This window comes from Trichoderma aggressivum, assembly GCF_033847375.1.
Source record: "Trichoderma aggressivum f. europaeum strain CBS 100526 chromosome Unknown scaffold_007, whole genome shotgun sequence".
In the NCBI taxonomy this organism is placed as follows: domain Eukaryota; kingdom Fungi; phylum Ascomycota; class Sordariomycetes; order Hypocreales; family Hypocreaceae; genus Trichoderma; species Trichoderma aggressivum.
This window is the reverse complement of record NW_026946373.1, coordinates 6,402-24,573: the sequence shown is the minus strand read 5'-3', so window position 1 is coordinate 24,573 and position 18,172 is coordinate 6,402. Positions and strand designations below refer to the sequence as shown.

General features: G+C 43.7%; 6 protein-coding genes across 6 annotated transcripts; 1 reads left to right on the top strand and 5 right to left on the bottom strand.

Annotated features, from left to right (window-relative positions):
- Positions 1–137: 137 nt before the first annotated feature.
- Positions 138–1,359, bottom strand: Triagg1_2576 (uncharacterized protein; the record flags this gene model as incomplete). Its single annotated transcript, XM_062896772.1, has 4 exons — positions 138–156; positions 215–1,113; positions 1,178–1,244; positions 1,295–1,359. The coding sequence occupies 4 exons, from the start codon at positions 1,357–1,359 to the stop codon at positions 138–140; spliced, it is 1,050 nt and encodes a 349-aa protein (XP_062758193.1).
- Positions 1,360–3,111: 1,752 nt separating this feature from the next.
- On the bottom strand, positions 3,112–4,765 carry Triagg1_2575 (uncharacterized protein; the record flags this gene model as incomplete). Its single annotated transcript, XM_062896771.1, has 2 exons — positions 3,112–4,228; positions 4,281–4,765. The coding sequence occupies 2 exons, from the start codon at positions 4,763–4,765 to the stop codon at positions 3,112–3,114; spliced, it is 1,602 nt and encodes a 533-aa protein (XP_062758192.1).
- Positions 4,766–9,339: 4,574 nt separating this feature from the next.
- Triagg1_2574 (uncharacterized protein) lies at positions 9,340–10,190 on the bottom strand (the record flags this gene model as incomplete). The annotated part of the gene is made up of 2 exons (XM_062896770.1): positions 9,340–9,761; positions 9,962–10,190. The coding sequence occupies 2 exons, from the start codon at positions 10,188–10,190 to the stop codon at positions 9,340–9,342; spliced, it is 651 nt and encodes a 216-aa protein (XP_062758191.1).
- Positions 10,191–11,210: 1,020 nt separating this feature from the next.
- Triagg1_2573 (uncharacterized protein) lies at positions 11,211–13,588 on the bottom strand (the record flags this gene model as incomplete). Its single annotated transcript, XM_062896769.1, has 10 exons — positions 11,211–11,401; positions 11,457–11,648; positions 11,705–11,824; positions 11,885–12,011; positions 12,073–12,471; positions 12,526–12,628; positions 12,694–12,710; positions 12,765–12,809; positions 13,005–13,106; positions 13,172–13,588. 10 exons carry the CDS (start codon positions 13,586–13,588, stop codon positions 11,211–11,213), a joined length of 1,713 nt encoding a protein of 570 aa, XP_062758190.1.
- An 863-nt stretch (positions 13,589–14,451) lies between these two features.
- Triagg1_2572 (uncharacterized protein) lies at positions 14,452–15,591 on the top strand (the record flags this gene model as incomplete). The annotated part of the gene is made up of 5 exons (XM_062896768.1): positions 14,452–14,784; positions 14,853–14,952; positions 15,019–15,118; positions 15,196–15,437; positions 15,491–15,591. The coding sequence occupies 5 exons, from the start codon at positions 14,452–14,454 to the stop codon at positions 15,589–15,591; spliced, it is 876 nt and encodes a 291-aa protein (XP_062758189.1).
- Positions 15,592–16,778: 1,187 nt separating this feature from the next.
- Positions 16,779–17,300, bottom strand: Triagg1_2571 (uncharacterized protein; the record flags this gene model as incomplete). The annotated part of the gene is made up of 2 exons (XM_062896767.1): positions 16,779–17,022; positions 17,098–17,300. The coding sequence occupies 2 exons, from the start codon at positions 17,298–17,300 to the stop codon at positions 16,779–16,781; spliced, it is 447 nt and encodes a 148-aa protein (XP_062758188.1).
- Between the last annotated feature and the right edge of the window lie 872 nt (positions 17,301–18,172).

Here is an 18,172-nt window from a genome sequence, read left to right as displayed (position 1 = left end):
AGTGGTTTAATTTCCAAAGATGTCTTTCATGTTTGTGTATTTGTGGTGTCGTTATCCAGCTGGACAAATTTACTCATTGAGTTTATACAAGATACTTCTGAGCTACCAAGTCGCCATTTTCGCTAGCCAAGGTAAATTTACAGATCGTTTGCGATGCTACATTCATGATATTAGTTCACAAGTCTGCCATACATGAGTAATGTCCTCAACTTACCGCGCCACAAGTTTCTTCGCACTGACTTTCCGGTCGTGAAGTGCCTGTATACCGGCAACTACACCATTCAAGCCATCTGGAAGCACCTCAGTTGGGTGAGGCTTGAATCTGCCCTCTGCCAGCAAGTGGCTGAGATACCTGTAGAACCAAAATGCAAAATCCGGGTCCACCTTTGCTTGGTCCTCGGTGATGAAGTTCCAAGTATCACCATGGGACGAACCAACCATTGTGCGTGAAAGCTTCACACTCTCGGGGAATGTCCAGCCCGGCTTGACGGGATCGACCATGTTGATTTCGCCGCCCCCTGATGCGACAAGCACCTTACTGATGGGCTCGTAACTGATGGAATCGGAAACTGCATCAAACGCAAGCTTTATCTTGGATGGTCCTGCAGCGTCAATGATCTTCTGGACTACATCTCCTTCTCGGTAGTCGATGATGTGGTCTGCCGCGTTGAGAGACTTGACGAAGTCGATTCCGTTGCCGGCAACGGTGATGATGGGGCCGAGGTTGCTCAGCTTAGCCAGCTGCAGAGCGAAAGCTCCCACAGCAGTGGCACCGCCCCAGATCAAGATGGGGGTCTTTTCAGCGGCAGGGTCTTGTAAGGTTGTTGGAAGCGGTAGTTTCAGGCCTTGATACAAGGCGATGGCGGCTGTCATGAAGGCTAGGGGCAACGCAGCACCAGATTCGAAAGAGATGTTTGGAGGGAGGTGGAACGTCGTGGATGCCTGGACGACGGTGTATTCGGCAAAGGTGCCGTGAGGATGGCGCATTCGGTGGAAACCTGCAACACGATCCCCCTTCTTGAACTCGAAGACATCTGAGCCTACTGCTTCGATGACGCCGGCTACATCATCTCCGGTATTGAAGGCTTCTGATTCAGTGAAAGTTCGCGTAGCCTATGGACAGACTATCGTGAATATTTTGAAGTAAGGAATCTCGAGTTAATTTGTCTTCTCATACCTTCCAATCTTTGGGATTTAACCCCGCAAATGCAACCTTGATGAGAACCTCCTTCGGCCCTGGTTTTCTGGTAGCATGTCAGTGAAGGGTTGGGAAAAGGTTTGGAGGATAACTTACGGAATTTCTGTTTCCTTGATGACACCACCGTACTTGGGCTTCGCATAGATAAAGAGTTCTTTCATTGTAGCGGCTTTTGTTTGCTGACTTGAGAGATGGTGACTTGAGATTGGTGTGAGTGAGAGACTGTAGAGGTAGGGGTTTGTGAAGGATAAGGAAGGGAGAGAATGGAAGCAGTACCTACTTATAGACGCTTGGCAGATAAAAATGAACTTCAAGACCTCACGGAAAACACCGTGAAACTCCTTTCCCGACGTTTACTGTTGTTTCTTTCTCTTGAGCTTGATCATTCAGAGAATCAAGCCCCGCCTCGGAAATAAGACAGGTGTCCATGGACAAGGTAGTATTTTTATGTAATCTACATTGCATCATACCAGGGCTGTTGCATACAATCACCGCCGAACACGATTTGAAGCAGCAGGAATTTAGAGAAGCAGCATCAGTCGGAAGTTGCCTATAACTAAGCCGGATGCTCGATCCCCCCGATTGTGCTACATCGCCATGTTGAAATGAATCGCGCGCCTTTTCCCACATTTGCCATCGCGTTATGCGACGTCTAATAAAGACGGCTATGTTAATGAGGAGGACCAGGCAAGTTTGTCAGCGGTTTTAGCCAATTCCGATGTTCTTATACCCATAGTAAACCCATGGAATTTGATATAGTTTTATGGAGTTTTAACACTGAAATGCTATCCACTCTTCGGAGTATCACTCGAGATCCTGAATGACTATTTTTTATGAATAGCTGGTCATCATCTGGTAATCTTGAGAGCTAGGCCGATTCTGATTAATAGGGAATGGAGCGAAAATGCTTATTGTCTTATAACTTACAATTGAGACCAATGAGAATGAATCAACATATAATTTGCGTATTGTTCATACACCATGAAATGGTTCCTCCTTAAAAACATGAGCCATTCCGAAAATAAAGGACGTTGAGACGAAACATCTGTGCCGCTGAAAACAGGACCCATGGGAAATCTTGTCCTTCCCATATAATTCACTGGCACTCTCTTTTACACCTATCACAGATCTCCGTTGCTGTTGTCTTGATGTCTTCCCAACCAAGATCTTTGCACTGCGGCACGATGTAACTATTCAGAACAAGCTCTGGAGGGCCGTTCATAAACCACCAGTTACAATAATCCCACACTCCCCGGCTGGTGACATCGACATCGATGATGTGGCCGAGTCCATTGCAAATATCTCCGTAGTCAACACAGCCGGCATTTCTGCAAGGGCAGATGAGAAGGATTCGTGTTCTGGTACACATTGTGGCAGAGGTTTGCTTTGAGAATAACGGATGAGGCTTTTATGGATAGATTGGGTATAAGACATCGGATAGCATGAGAGGGTGTTTGTTCAGCTTAATATTTGTTTGAGGCCTCTGGATCATGGTAATTCACCTCATGATAGCACTGCTTCACTCATTGCCTGGTGTATATGAGCAACGAGCATTTTGCGCTCGTCATCATAGATTATAGGGTGGCATTCACTTTCTCACTGTTAATGAAACCTAGTGATGAGCTGTCATATAGATTTTGTGCTACTGGGGCGTTTTTATCGTGAATATGAAGGAGGTGTACCTCAGCCTTTGGCGGGGAGATGGATGATGGTATCACACGCAGTATACAAGCAAGCATTAGCCAGTAATACGTGCCTTATACGAGATATTTTACACGGTTATGAAGATGAAAAAAGTCTGATAAAGTGATATGAGCACAGTGATGAACGGTTATGTCAAAGTGGAAGATAGGAATGCTATTGGTTCTACAAAGTTTCTACAATCCCCGACAAAACTATCTTAACAATCCAATCTAATACGAAAATGTGAATCCACGATACCCATCATCCACCACATCCTGAAGAGCCTTCCTGTAGTGGAACAGGCCTCCAACCCAGAAAAGAATGTTCGGTTTCCTCCCTGCGATATTGGCGCCGAAAATATACGACTTTTCCTTTCTAAAGAGATTCTGTGTTCCAAGCACGCGACACGCTTCCACGTAGTCATCTTCAGCTTGCTGGGTAGCCTCAATGAGGACTACCTTACCTGAAGCCTCCTCCTTTCTCTTTGCCTCGGCCTTTGCTATCAATCCTGAAATGAAATTGACCTGGGTCTCGATTGTCGGTGGGAAGTTGTTGAATGGCGACAGAGGTCCCACGACCAAGAACATGTTGGGGAATCCTGCTTCAGATACTCCCAAATAAGAAGTCGTCTTATCAGCCCAGTGCTCCTTGAGGGATTGCTGGCGGCCATTGATAGTGAGGGTGGTGTAATTTCCATCGGCAACCTCAAAGCCAGTTGCAAAAACAATGACGTCCAGCTCGTGCAGCTTCTCATTAGTAAGAATACCCTTCTCAGTAATTTCTGTAATGGGTGTCTCTCTCAGGTCGACGATATCCACATGCTTCTTGTTGAATGTCTCGTAGTAGGCGGGCGCAGTGATAGGCCGTCTAGCATAGTATCCATCTGGAGACAGCTTTCGAGCCTTGACAGGATCCTCCACGATCTGAGAAATCTTGTTCCGAATAAATTTACAAGCTTCTTCATTGGCCTCTTCGCTGATAACGATATCGGAGAAAGCTGAAAACATGAATCGGAATCCGTTTCCTTGCTTCCAAAGCGATTCGAAGACACGTTCGCGCTCTTCGGCGCTGACGCTCATGGCCGGTATTGTGCTCTCTTTCACGTTGTGCGCAGCATAGCTGTTGCGAACACCGTCCCAAATTTCGTCGTAATTCTTGTTGATGTTGTCTCTGAATTCAGCCGAGACGGGCCCGTCTCCGTTAGGAACGATGTATTGCGGCGAGCGTTGGAAAGATATGAGCTCCTTCACTTCATCGGCAAGGGCAATCGTAACTTGGACTCCTGTTGAGCCACTTCCGATGACACCGACTCGTTTACCTTTGAAGTCGTATTCCTTTGGCCAATTTCTGCAAACTTTTGTAAGGCCCTTGTTTCAGCTGATTAGTAGAAAGGACGTACCCTGTGTGATATTTTTCGCCTGCAAATTTTTCGATTCCAGGAATGACCGGATAGTTAACCTTGGACCAAGTCCCCAAGGCGGTAAGCAAGTATCTGGTCTGGATGGTCTCGCCAGTGGACAATTGAGCAGTCCACAAAGATGAAGAGCTGTCGAACGATGCAGACTCTAGTTCAGTGCTGAACTGCATATACTTTCGCAAGTCATGGCGCTTGACCACATGCTTTAGATAATCCCAAATCTCCTTCTGAGATACATAGTGATTTGGCCATGGATACGTCAATAGATCCTCTTTATCCCAGCTGTATCTGTATACTTCACTGAGGGAATCACTGTTGGCGCCGGGATAACGGTTCCAATACCATGTGCCGCCAACATCGGTAGCCTTGTCAATTAATTTGACCGAGAGTCCAAGCTCCCGGAGCTTATAGAGTTGGTAGATTCCGGCGAATCCAGCTCCAACCACAAGGGCGTCGATTGATGGCATGGTAGATCAAGAGTTATCAGAGAGATGTTGTTGTTGAGTACTAGATATTGTATGATCTATTTGAGAAGATTGGTAGAATGGAATCTGCTTTATAGCAGAAACATATCTCTCGTAGGCATCGCTCAAGAGCAGCATTGCCAACTTAGAATTTGTAAGCGGGTCTGGTTAACATCCATTCATCCACGGAGACTCTTCATGGATTGCTAATGGGCAGTGAATTAGGTACATCTCCCGACATATTATGTACACATCTAGCCAAGGCATGCAGAGCGATTTATCTAGTATTTGTAATAGACGTTGGGCTGGAAGCTTTCTCACTTCATCGCATTCGTGGAACTTAGTAGTTGCGGAGCCACTGGCATAAAATCGTTTATTGTTAATCAAATTACTGGATTTATTCCTTTCGGTGTTAGCATAAGTGATCGGAGATCAAGTCTGACCCAATCTTTCCGGGAGGATTCTCAACGCCCATGCAGATGATTACTCGGGGTCACTGCACCATTCAACCTATTGGCGCAAGAATAGAGATCTGGTCAAGATATATGATAGGGCTTAACACATGTACGTGCTGAATATAAGCTATAAGGCACTACGTAGTGAGGATGTACAAAAATAGTGGCAGTATGATACCCTGTCATGTGTTATGGTGATGTTACGCATTGCCAAGGTTATGAGTTGTCGCCCCTGGGATCATGTTATTGGGAGTTTACTGGAAATAATGTTGTGATTGTGCAATTTATGTCCATTTCTTGGCAATGTAACAGAGCTCTTTTCAGAGCCATCAGGGGGAGCCTCAACCACGTATTAGGCCCCTGTTTCTCTTGCTTGACCGGGAAAGGCAACATTGAGACGCTTTCTGATTCTCTCTTGAAAATCACGCCACAACGATTCGTAACAGCGTATTATCCACTTTAAGCCTCAAATTGATTGCAAAGCATAGAGTTAAATGTGACGTATTCATATCGTTCAGTAATTCTTGGAGATATTAGTGGAAGCGGCATACACAAGTATACATGCAGTCTAACTTGTTGTAGAAATCTCTATAACACGAGCACCACCTCTTTGGAAACTTTGCCTGACAGATACACTATTTTATTAACCATATCTAGTAAAGCGTTTCGAAGCTCTAATCTCAACAGGGTAAAGTGTGTCATAAGCTAGTTGTGAATAAAAAGTGCATCACAAATTACATATATTTAAACATATCTTGTATCTTACACAACGTCAGAAGACTATTATCATATTGGATCTAAACAGCGGCTTCAACACATAACGTTAATATGTATCGATTCATTACACGCATACAGCTTTGAGCAACGCTCTCGGGGCAGCAGCTTCACCGCCTTTAGACGGGCATCTTTTAGGCAGCTATGTTCGCATAGCCGGGCCGTTTTGGAGCGGTATAAAGTAGCTCGCTTACACAGGGGGCTGTTTAGCGTAAACGGCATGTAAATAATAAAAGTTATAAAATATTTTATTTATTTAATTATATAGCTTCATGTACTCGAACTTATATCACACTTTGCTGAATGTAGCTAGTGAAACAGTGGCTTTATCACGGGCATAAGAGGTGCCCCTCGAGCACATTTCTTCCCTAACTGGGAAAATCCTTTGCATTTCAATGACCGGCTTCCCACTGGATAGGCAGTGGACGTAAAGAACACAGAGTCACTTCAAACAACAAATCCAATCACGTATATAAAGATGGTGGTGATGTTGGCTGAGGTCCAAATGGCATGATAGTGCTTAAAATGTACAAGAACTCACCCATCATTCAGGATTCAAAATACCAACAGGCATTCCCAACGGCGTATCTTGAATAACCAGAACCTTGCTCAAATAAACTCTTGCAATCGCTTGATGGTAAAATCTCGTCAGCGTTGCTTAGAGGGCCTTCCTGGTTAATTTACTTACGCGTCGAAGCTTTGAAAGTGACATTGTTATTGAACAGTTGGTTGGAAAGAAAACGAAGGCGCGCTTCAAAGCATGGTATTGTTTGATCAAAGGGGTAATTTCGCAACTTGAAGTGAAAGGTATGACCCTAATAATGATTACCTAACCTAAATTCCGGAGATCTGTTTGATGAAGAAATGTGGCCAGACTGCATAAAGTTACGAGGGTCTCTAGCCGCCACTGTGACCATACCATCAGAAATCGCTGACTGTCCAAACGAAATATATCCGGATGCGACCATCTATGCAGAGACTGTATGCCGAATCTCAGAGGAAATGAAAACTCCCCAAAGAAGAAAAAAGAGCCGTGACTACTCAACATCTTAGGTCGCTCTTAAACATAAACTTTCCGTCAGACACACATACTTAACCCGTGTCTAAACTGGTGAACAGAAAAGAAAAAAGTGAAGAAGCCCCCATATGCCGCCCAAAATTCTAGTCGAAATAATTACACTATGCATTTCCTGGTCCGCCCTTGGTCCGCAGTTCAGCTTACGTCTAATTACCTACACACACGTAGAAAAGTCCACACCCTCCTCACCATAGTTCGGTGCTAACTTAAATATCATTGTGTTCAAACAGGATATTTCTCGGGACTCATTATTATATATTGGCTCTTAAGCTATATATCTAAGACGCCCGTCCGTACATATCTATACTGACTACAACAATGAGCTGGATTTTAAAGTGACTCTCTTCCTCTTCCCACCTACCTCGAAGTATCTACTTCAGTATCTTGCCGGGACAAAAGGTTCAATCGGGTCTTTTTATCCCTTTGAATATTGGCAACATCGAAATTCAAAATCGAATTGGAATGGCAGGGATCAGTCGGTTTCGGGCTGATGATCAACATGTACCGACGGATCTAATGAAAGAATATTACTGCCAGAGAGCCTCTGTGCCAGGAACCCTTCCTATTACCGAACCTAACCTCATATCAAAGGGGGGTGGTGACTTGCGAAATGCACCGGGGCTGTTTACACGCGAACAGACAGCTGCTTGGAAAACCATTGTCGAAGAAGTTCACATGAGAGCAAGCTATATTTTTGCTCAACTATATGTTCTGAAATACGAAATGCTTGGATAGGAGGTCATCATCAGAGGCCCTAGTACCAGCTCCTTGGACACGAATTTCCATACAACAAAGGCTATGAGTGTTAACGAAATCAAGGATACTGTACAGGACTTTGTACGGGCTGCCAAGAATTCAGCCGAGGCGGGCTTTGACAGCGTGGAACTTCTTGGTGCAACTGGCGGTCTCATTGACGCTTTTATTCAAGGAAGATACTAATCAGCGTGATGATGAGTATGGCGGTACCGTTGAGAATCGGTCTCGATTTCTATATGAGGCTATGGAACCCGTGGCTCACGCAATTGGGATTAAGCGAGTTGGACTTTACCTAAGCTCAAGGAGCACTTCCCGGGACATGCAACTAAAGGAAAGAGCTGCTCTCCAATTTACAGACGGTTTAAAAAGAGCAGACGATTTGAATATTGCTTACATCCACTTGACTGAGCCCTGCTTGGCAGAGTGGAATGGCATTCGAGATAATGAGTGGTTGGATTTTGCGTGCAACGCTTTCAGAGGACCAATTCTTGTACAAGGCGGCTATACTTCAGACCTGCCCAGAAAGATTGTTGATGAACACTATCCAGACAAAGATATTGTAGTAATGTTTGGAAGATATTTCACGGATCTTGTTTTCAGGTTAGAGCATGATCTGGAGTTCACTCCATATAGCCAACAGGACATATTCGCCACCAAATCATTAAAAGGATATACCGATTACGCATTCAGTAAACGATACCTTGGAAGTCTCAGCGTGTTGACTCAGTTGCTCTGTTGAAGAAGCTGTGACTGAAGAAAGCTGGTGGTAAATGTGTGATGCCCTCGCAATATTGCCATGATTTAGCTATTGGGAAATCTCCCCCCTTTCAGATGCTCTATTTCAGCTGTTTTCTGCTATATCAAGACTCTTCCTCTAATATGATATCTACTTCCAACGGTAAGGCTAGCAGCTGAAGTTCAGCTATTCATCAATAACGGAACTTATGTTTACTCACATGTGTGCCAAGGACTTGAAGCCACCACTGTTTTCTACTCTTTCTGAAACAGGCAATTTTATCATCCATGGTATATTCCAAGTCTGGAAAGATGTGTTTGTTAGCTCGCGGGGATGCGGGGCTCCCGCGTGGTTCTGAGATGCGCGTATTCTGCTCGTGTAAGCAATTCTTCCAACGGCGCTGCCGGGCGAGACAAGGGAGAATTACGAAAGTTGAACGAGTGGGATTCGAGTTAAAGCCATTGAATTCGGGCAATGCTTACATGTAAAAGCTCATGAAGAAACTCGAGAATACCCCAAGTATCCGTTTTCTAATGTCCAAAAAGGTAGGGAGCATAAAGTTAGTTCAATAACCTCTTACACAAGATCTATAGTTCCAAAGTTCCACTCAGACGGAAGTGACGGGTATGTTGTATGGTAAAATTGAATCCATTAATAAGTGCGACAGAAAGAGGGCAAGATATTGCGAGTTTGTGTTGAAACTTTGTACCATTATATACGTCATTAATACATGTTCATCGGAAATCTGCGGAGTCTATCTATTCTGCCTATATAACTATTACTTTTGGCCAAAGGCCTGCTGGTCGGCCTGCATGCCCTTAAACACCCAGTCGGCATGACGTTGCTGGTACTTTGCAGCGCCTTCCGGGTCATCGCTCTTGATGCCCAATACCTTGGGGATGTGGAATCCTCTAGTGATAGCAGGTCTTGCGCTCAGCATTGCTTCCCACTTTTGCAGATTTGGGAAAAGATCCAAGGGAACGTCCACGTAGGGGCCAAAGATTACCCAAGACAAGGCCGCGATGTCTGCAATTGAGATGTGATCTCCCACTAAAAATCCAGACTTGGATTTCGAAAGTTGAACGTCAAGGACATTGTACAGCCGCTTTGTCTCAGTGACATATCGGTCAATACCATACCGAATTTTGGTGGGCGCATAGCGGAGGAAATGGGACGACTGGCCTTGCATAGGTCCAATGCCTAAACAGCGACAACAATTAGTCCATTGGTCAGATGCTGCGGTTACGCAAGAGGGAGAAGGGAAACCAAAAGGTCTATTGGACTCACCTCCATGCTGGAAGAATAGCCAATTGTTGCATTCATAGTACTCTCTACTACCCTTAGGAAACGAGAGTTTGTGTGTTCGGGATCATAGCGATCAGTCAGGTATTACAAGATACTTCCACCTTCAAACACTCTAATTGACTCGCCGTCATCAAATGTGTCGACAATGGCAGGAATGCGGCCATTGGGGTTGATCTCAAGATACCATGGCTCCTTTTGGCGAAGAGTGCTGATGTCGAGGTGCTCTAACTCATAAAGGAGCCCAAGCTCTTCCAGTGCTGTGGTGATCTTTATGCCATTAGGAGTTGAGTCTGTGTATAACTTGATATGCGGTTGAGGTGCCATTGTGGAAGACTTGTGATAATCTAATTTGTTGGTATGAAGAAATGAACGCTTTTGTATTTGAACGCTGCTTTGCAACTTGTGGAAAATCTTGTCGCGAAGGTCAGGTTGAGAGCCTAGCATATATATACTTCTCAAACGAGTTGAATAGCATTCAAATATGCTAGCAAACAGCTGCTTAGAAATACACGCAGCAAGATACATTGTGTACTACAGTCACTACTCACAATTAGTCGTTTCCAATTGCATGATATATGACGAGAAGCTTAGTATACTCCATTATTCAAGATGTGATAATCTCATAACCGAGACAGCTAATGCTCTTTAAGGCAACTCCTGGAAAACGGCCTATTTCAGGCAAGAGCCTTACATCGTTACCAATCCACGCACAAGAGACTTTCAAAGAAGCAAACAACTGCGAAGCTGAATAAAAGCATTTGACTTATTATTTATATTCTCTTCTATCGGATTTTCATTTAGTGAACTAGCCAGCACCTTAAATTGGTCATCCAGCACCCCAAAGACTGCGTGAGGTTCAAATGTCGGAACAGGATACAAATGGACTTCCTTTGCTTACTCACTCGCCTATGTATCTAGTAGGTTCCAATTTCCAAATACACATAATCTCTTTGTTTCTTCAAATTCCTCCTACTGTCACTATTATCTGATACCCTCATCAACTATGGCTATATTCCTCCCATTTCTGGCAATACTATGTAGTTTAAAAAACACCGAGACACGGGATGCTGGATAGCATACTATTTATAATTACAGGCGCTGAATTGGCCATAATTTAACTTTAATAAGCAGCAACTGCTGACAAACGCCTTCTATAGCAACTATTTATCTGGCGTAATTGATGACTTGTTCGATAATGGACACAGTAGTTCCCGTTCAAAAGTATCACTTATTGCCATCGGCCTGGAGAAGATGGGCCTTGTCATGACTTTTCTTTGCTATCTTTGCCGGTCTGGTGGATTGCTCCCACAAGCCATAATACATCCAGGACCATGAGCTAGAATCTCAAATAGATGCCTTTCCGATCGAATCTGCTTCCAGCGGAGATGGTACCTTCCTAGTAAATGACATCGTCCCATAAACGTGCATGATTCGAAGTATCAGTGCATCATTGTATTTGGATGTGAAGATGCTTAACCCATGAGGGCGCCCACTAGGAAGCAGATAGCCTAGGGGCATAGTGCCCATAGGATAACCTACGTTGAAGGTTAGCATAGGAACTTTGGGTATCATGTCCCCATATGTTCATACCTGAAAAGGACGCGAGCTTATGGATATCGCTATCAGTCGGCGCTATGATAGCGTCGATATCATATTCCTCCAGTACGCGGTCTATACTCTCGGGACCGGCGGCTTGGCGGACGTCTCTAACGGCATCATCCACTACAGAGGCGGGAATATTATACTTTAATATATTGACTAAGGAGTTTTGATTCGGGCAAACTAAATAAATTGTTAGGTTTTGAACTACATCAAACATATAAATGGGGGTTGTTTACCGTCAGAAAACTCCAGGCCAGGGTTCTGTTTGCTGAATTCCACAATATCTTCGAGCGAATGGACCTTAGTCTCTGCCAGATTATGTAGATAATCAGCAACGATACGCTTCCAACCGCCATCTGCATCGAATCAGAATGAATTTTATACCACGTGCTTTCTGATTCAACAGAGAGACTTACAGCGAATCACTTGGTAGCTGCTTTGACCTTCAAAGGTGTACTCGGAAGGCTTCTTGATCTTGATTGGAGAAACAATTTTCGCTCCTAGGCGCTCTAACTCGCTCATTGCGTGATTCCAGTGGTCTCGCTAAGAATTATTAACATCTGATCCAAATTGGCCAAGCTCTGACAGGGTTAACCGGGCATACTCGCTGCTGCAGGTACATTTCGTCCGGCTCAAGAATCGTTGAGGGGAACTGCCAATCATCCAGTTCGCCAAATCCTAGACGGAGCCCATTGAGAGAGCTCGAAAACTCTGCTGTCAAACTCTTTCCGGCCAGTGGACTGCCAGGCACTGTGAGAAAGAGAATCTCAGTCAGGGCTGCAAGATCTTGCGCTGTTTTGGCCATTCCTCCAAGACTGTCAAAGGCATTTGTCAGCTTAAAGACCCCATCACCCGAAACCATATCTATTGTCGGCTTCAAGGCGAATAGTGATGCTCGACTAGCTGGGGTTTGGACAGATCCATCCGTTTCTACTCCAATAGACCATGGAGTGAAACCGGCTCCAACGGAGGCTGCGGAACCACTGGAAGAGCCTCCTGGCATCTAAATTCGGGATTAGTCAATATCAAGAGCGAATTGTAGTTGTTGGGTACTGACACTATGTCCGAGTAAAGTGTCACCAGGTATGGCCCCCCCAGCGATGTAAGGAGACTGGGTTTGGCCGCCAATTGGGGACCAGCCTATGGGAGAAGACCCAGATCTACATTCGAGAATAGGTTAGAATGATAAAGATACAGCTTGGAAATAATGGTGAAATCTGTTCACTTATTGGTTCCAAACTCCTGTGATGTTTATTAGCTGTGTCGAGGCATGTTGTTTGAGTATTGGCTACTTACTGATAGATTTGCTTTTGCCAAAACAATTAGTCCTTGTCCGAGAAGCTACGAAGACCTCAATTAGTGAGAGTAAACATTTTGCTATACTCGAAATATGCCAGATGGGCTGTCGGACGCAGGGCAACCGCCTAAGTTGTGACCCTTTGACGAGTAGGTATTCCAACAGTTGTGTCCTCCGATAAAGCAGCCCAAGTCTCCATATGTCCTTGTAGAAGATGATTCAGACTTAAAAAGACATACCACGTCAACTACTAATGCGTTCCTGGCAGGTTTTGCGGAGACCATGGCATATGAGCCTAGTGTTGTTCTCATTCCAAGAGATGGGTCGGTGTTTATCACGTCCTTGATAGACGTACAGATTAGTCTTCATACAATTGACGACACAATGTGAAGTAGTGCCAGCATACCTTTAGTACGATTGGTATCCCATGATAGTCTCCACGGAGGTTGCCTGCAGCTCTCTCGGCATCCAAAACATCCGCAAATCCCAGGAGCACCTCTTCCGGAGCAACGTCGATGAGTGCATTTAGCACCATTCCTTGGGAGTTATGTCGCTTGATTTGGCCCAAATAAGTTTGAACTATAGCACGAGACGTTATCAGTCCTTTGTTAAGCATGTCTTTGAGGTCTGATGCAGTTGTCTTCAACACATCGATGTCTCCCATGCCTCTAGTAGAGGAGTCAAAAGGAACATCGCCGGCAAAGCAGCCCGGCGACTTGGGCAGACACAAAAATGTATTTCCATATCCCAACGGTTCGTATGATAGTTGATCCGCCTCTGTCTTGTTGGAGATTGACTCCGTATATCGAAGCTGGTGAGACATGGCTCTGGGGCTATAGTGGGCCAAATTTGCTTACTCTGTAAAGAAGAATGGTCAAGAGCAATGATGCTTGTAAATATACAGGCATGGATTTAATAGCCACGTGGCATGAAAAAAAAAAGAGCTTTGTCCTTCAGATGTGGCCAACGAGGGTCAATGCAGCTTTCATTGAACTTCGAGGCCCCCCGCACCGGCCAAAGATCAGGATTGAATATAACAACCAGACCTTGAAGACAGTAAGTAGTGGGAAATTGGTCTGCCTTCTACATGTAACTATTGGCTGAGGCCAAATCATTGGCAAATGCCCTGAACCCTTCTATAGCAGTAACCTATCTATTTGCCCTGAAGTATCCACTTTAGAAAGTTGAAATGAAATCCATAAATGAGATCCATAATTCATCGTTCGAGATTCTCAATCATTGGACTAATCAGCCGACTAACCAGAACGCAGCATTTTCCTTATAGGGGCTTTGAGCAGACGGGCCCTATAGCTCATGGCATTGGGCTATAATACACGCACATGTACCTACATATATGTCGCATTGAACGTCCACGTAGCGCTACAACACCCAACATAGCGCTGTACCTTGCACCAAAATTGATCATTGGATCCATTCTGACTACTAGGTACATACAGTTTTGGGCGGCGATCATTATTGGTGCCACGTCTATCATGCTATCATTGGTTCAGGTTATTCTTGCTGGGGATCAAATCAAGTCAAGTGGTTAGAGAGTATAAGCAGTTAAAGAGAAGGAAAAGGCGGTGCGAATTTAACCAAATAAATATTTCTCAATGGCCTATCACAAACAAACGCGAGACAAGGTGACAAGCTTTCCGCTCTTTCTCCAGTTAACCGCTTGACTTTATGATTAGAATAGAGACAAAGGAAGTTCAAGTTGAGTACATTAGAGACCTCTCTAAGTACGAAACCGAGAAGCCATTCAATTTATCGTTCTCCTCATACCACGAAGGACTCACTACCAATGCCGAGAAAGAGGAAAAGGGCATTATCGTTGAAGATGTTCGAGGGCAAGAAAATCGATTTAGCATGGAGAAACATTCGTTTCGCTTCCTCAAGTTTCCAACAAAGCACCTAATCGATGGGACCGACGATACAATGTTCCGTTATCTCGAGGAGACTAAAAATTTTCTGCTTCAAGAACTTGATGCTGACGAAGTTATATGCTATGATATTCGGGTAGGGTGTCGCATGTCCCTGATTAATGCACTTAGTTACAGAGTTGATGGCTGATACTGACAACAAAGCGTCGCCGATCTGGCATAACGGCTGAGCCGCAGAATCCAGATGGAAACTATTTTGGAGCACTTGAAGATGCTGCGCCGCCAGTCTATAGTGTGCACGTTGGTTTGTCAACCAAATATGCAATCGCAGACGATGAAGTGCGGATAATCAATTGATACTCGGATGCAGATCATACACTTGAGGGTGGATTTCACAGAATTGAGAGACACCTTACACCAGAGGAGTCGAAGAAATATATTGCTGAAGGATGGAGAGTGCGGATTGTCAAGTCAGTGGATCTTTTCCCCATTTCTATTTGCATACATTATGGGAGGCCACAATCTTAAAGCTGATATTATTGTATAGTATCTGGAGACCTCTTCATACGGTTACCACAGCGCCGCTTGCTGTCTGCGATGCAAGGTCCGTGGCCGCCACGGACCTTCTGGAGGTAGACCAGATCAATGAATCGTGGTATGGAGAGGTCTTTTTGCTCAAATTTAACCCTGATCACCAGTTCTACTGGCTCAGCAATCAAACTCCAGATGAGGTATGCATGATGCTCATGTTTGACTCGCACAACGGAAAGGCCGAGTCAGACATGCACTGTAAGTTGGCACAAACAACCTTCACACGTATGAAATTAGGGCTAATTAAACAGGCTGTGCACACGCATCATTCAATGACGCAAAAATGTTGGTTACCGGTCCTGGAAGAGAGAGTGTGGAGGTCCGCGCCATCGTCATAAACAGTCTGGTCTGAGGGGTAATGAGATGGAGAGACCATTGTGCCACACAACATAGACATTTTCATCAAAGCTTTCAGATAGTCTTCGCTCCCAAACAGAGAATATTTTGAGGGGTAATGAGTCGGTGAGGCTGTTGTGTAATATAACTTGCGTGGCTGTTTTCGTCGAGGTGTTACCTTTTAGCTCCCGCAGTGAAAGTATGTGAAATTTCATGTTATTGTTATAAATAGACTAGGAAGAGGGTAATTGCATCGTATGGCTGTTATGTGACAGAATTTGCGTAGACATTCTCATCGAAGTATTGGCTCTCAGCTCCCAAAGAGAGTGTAGGAAAGCTCGTGCCATCGCCACCTATCGACCAGGGGCAATCGGTGAGGCTGTTGTGCAACACAGCTCGCGTCGCCATTATCGTCGAGGCGTCAAGCAAACTCTCCACTCGCTATTTTCCCCAAGTGTGACTTTGTGGAATGAACGGTTTGTAAATCGTTTCTTTATCTCAAGGTGTGTTTTGATTCAAACGATAATTTAGTTATCTTCAACTGTAACACAGGCTGTTTCTTCCACCCCACACCATTCACAGAGCAAGAAAAGAAATAGAGTTTCATATAAAGTCGAAGATCATCGTCATTTCTCGCCGTTCATCAGAAGACAACTCCGCACAAGTACCGGTACAAGCAGTCTCTCATCGCCAATAATACCAAGTTAGCACTCAACTTAGAGAGGGCAATAATTCACTTAAGCCAAATTTGGATCTAGAGGCCATCATGCCTGCTCAAGAATCAAGACGCAAAAATCCTGCCCTTTCTTTGAAGCTTGAGGCTTTCACACCGGTCAAAGATACCAAGACTCAGCCGTGGAGGCTCTATGCCAGCCCCAGCTCATCAACTACGCTCAAGACACTCGCGCCGACTTCCCGAAGATTAGACTTCAATCACACAAGGACGAGCATGGAAGCATGGGAGGTTGATTAATTCATTTGGTAAGGGCGCATAACATTTAGAACCAACCCCTGCTTACTCGGTTTAGAGAACAGTTTCATTCTCCATTGCCTCACTGCCCATTTTGGGGATTTTACATTTCATCTATTTATTGTTCGCTACCTCGGTGGAAGGAATAAGAGTTAAATGTAGATTTATAGAACAGGCGACGCACAAATTTATATATCAGGCACTAGGAGTTCTTATAAGCTTGCAGTTTATCATCATCGAATTATCCCGCGGACCAGTGAATCAAGGAGAGCTTCTGAGATCTCTGCCGATAGATCTTGTTGTGGTCTCAGTGCTTGCACGAGGTCCCGAATTTCCTTCTCCAACTGACTAATTTCGTCCGTGTTCTCGACGCCCATCGTCCTCAGCGCTTTGCATAGCATAAAACGGACGCGTCCAAGTTGAGAGCTCATCGGATCAGCTGATCGAAGTCTCCTGATTGATTCGCGAAATATCTCTCTGTAAAACATTAGTTTTGTTACATCTATAGATAATATTGTAGAGGCTGATAGGAATGGGGTGATAGCTGCTCACATCGCATCATTCAAATCTCCCTCTTCCAAAGCAACACGCCCGATCTTGTAGAGACAGGCCGCAGCATCTGGGTGGTGCCTGACTTTTCCAATCTCTTCGTACTGCTTCAGAGCATACAAGAAACTCTTTCTGCTATTCTGGAAATCTCGCACAGCAAAATGGTAGTTCCCCCAAGCAATGAATAGGCTATAGTCGAAACTCATTAGCTTTCTATTAACTTGAGTGTTTGCAAGCGGCTTACTGTCCAATGAAAAATCAATTATTGATGCTTTCGAAATACTGCAATAGCCCAGGAAATAAATCCTTTGCCTCTTCAAGCCTCTTCGTGGCCAAAAGCAATCTCAACAACACCATGTCTCTCTTCTTAATTTTGATGTCTCGGGACTTCGATACTGGGTGCTTCCAGCAGATTTCCAAAGTGTAACAAACCGGTATCTATATGTTAGTATAAATAGTGTTTTCCAAGAGATAAACCTTTAAACTAGTTCTAGGGTTTATATTAGCGGAGCAGTTAGGTTAGTAAACGGGCAATTTTATTATTAGCTAATATAAATAAGAATAAATATCTAGGTTTTAATCTAATTTATATTATAAATACTATAGTTATAATAATAACTAATTATCTAAGTATTTTAATAAGTAATATAAAGTAAACTTATATACCTAGTTAGCTAGGCTAGATTATTTAATAAAAGTTAATAATCCTATAATAGATTATCTTATAGCTTTAATAATCTGCTTATAGATTATTAGATTATTATAGTAATCTAATAATCTATTCCTAATTAGTAGGTTGGTCTATTGTTTATCTAAAATTAGTTATTCTATAGGCCTATTATTATAATTATAAAAGCTAGGTTATAATATAATATCCCCCTTCTGTTAGTCTTATCCTTAAAACCTTACTTATTTAGGTATAAGTAACTTATTCCTACTTTATAATATATTTTTTACTACTTAATCTTTATTCCTATGTATATTAACTTACTTAATAATAATAAATAAAGTATTAAAAAGTATTTATCCTAAAATTAAAAAATATAAAAGTTTTTTTTATTCTATAGTTAAAAATACT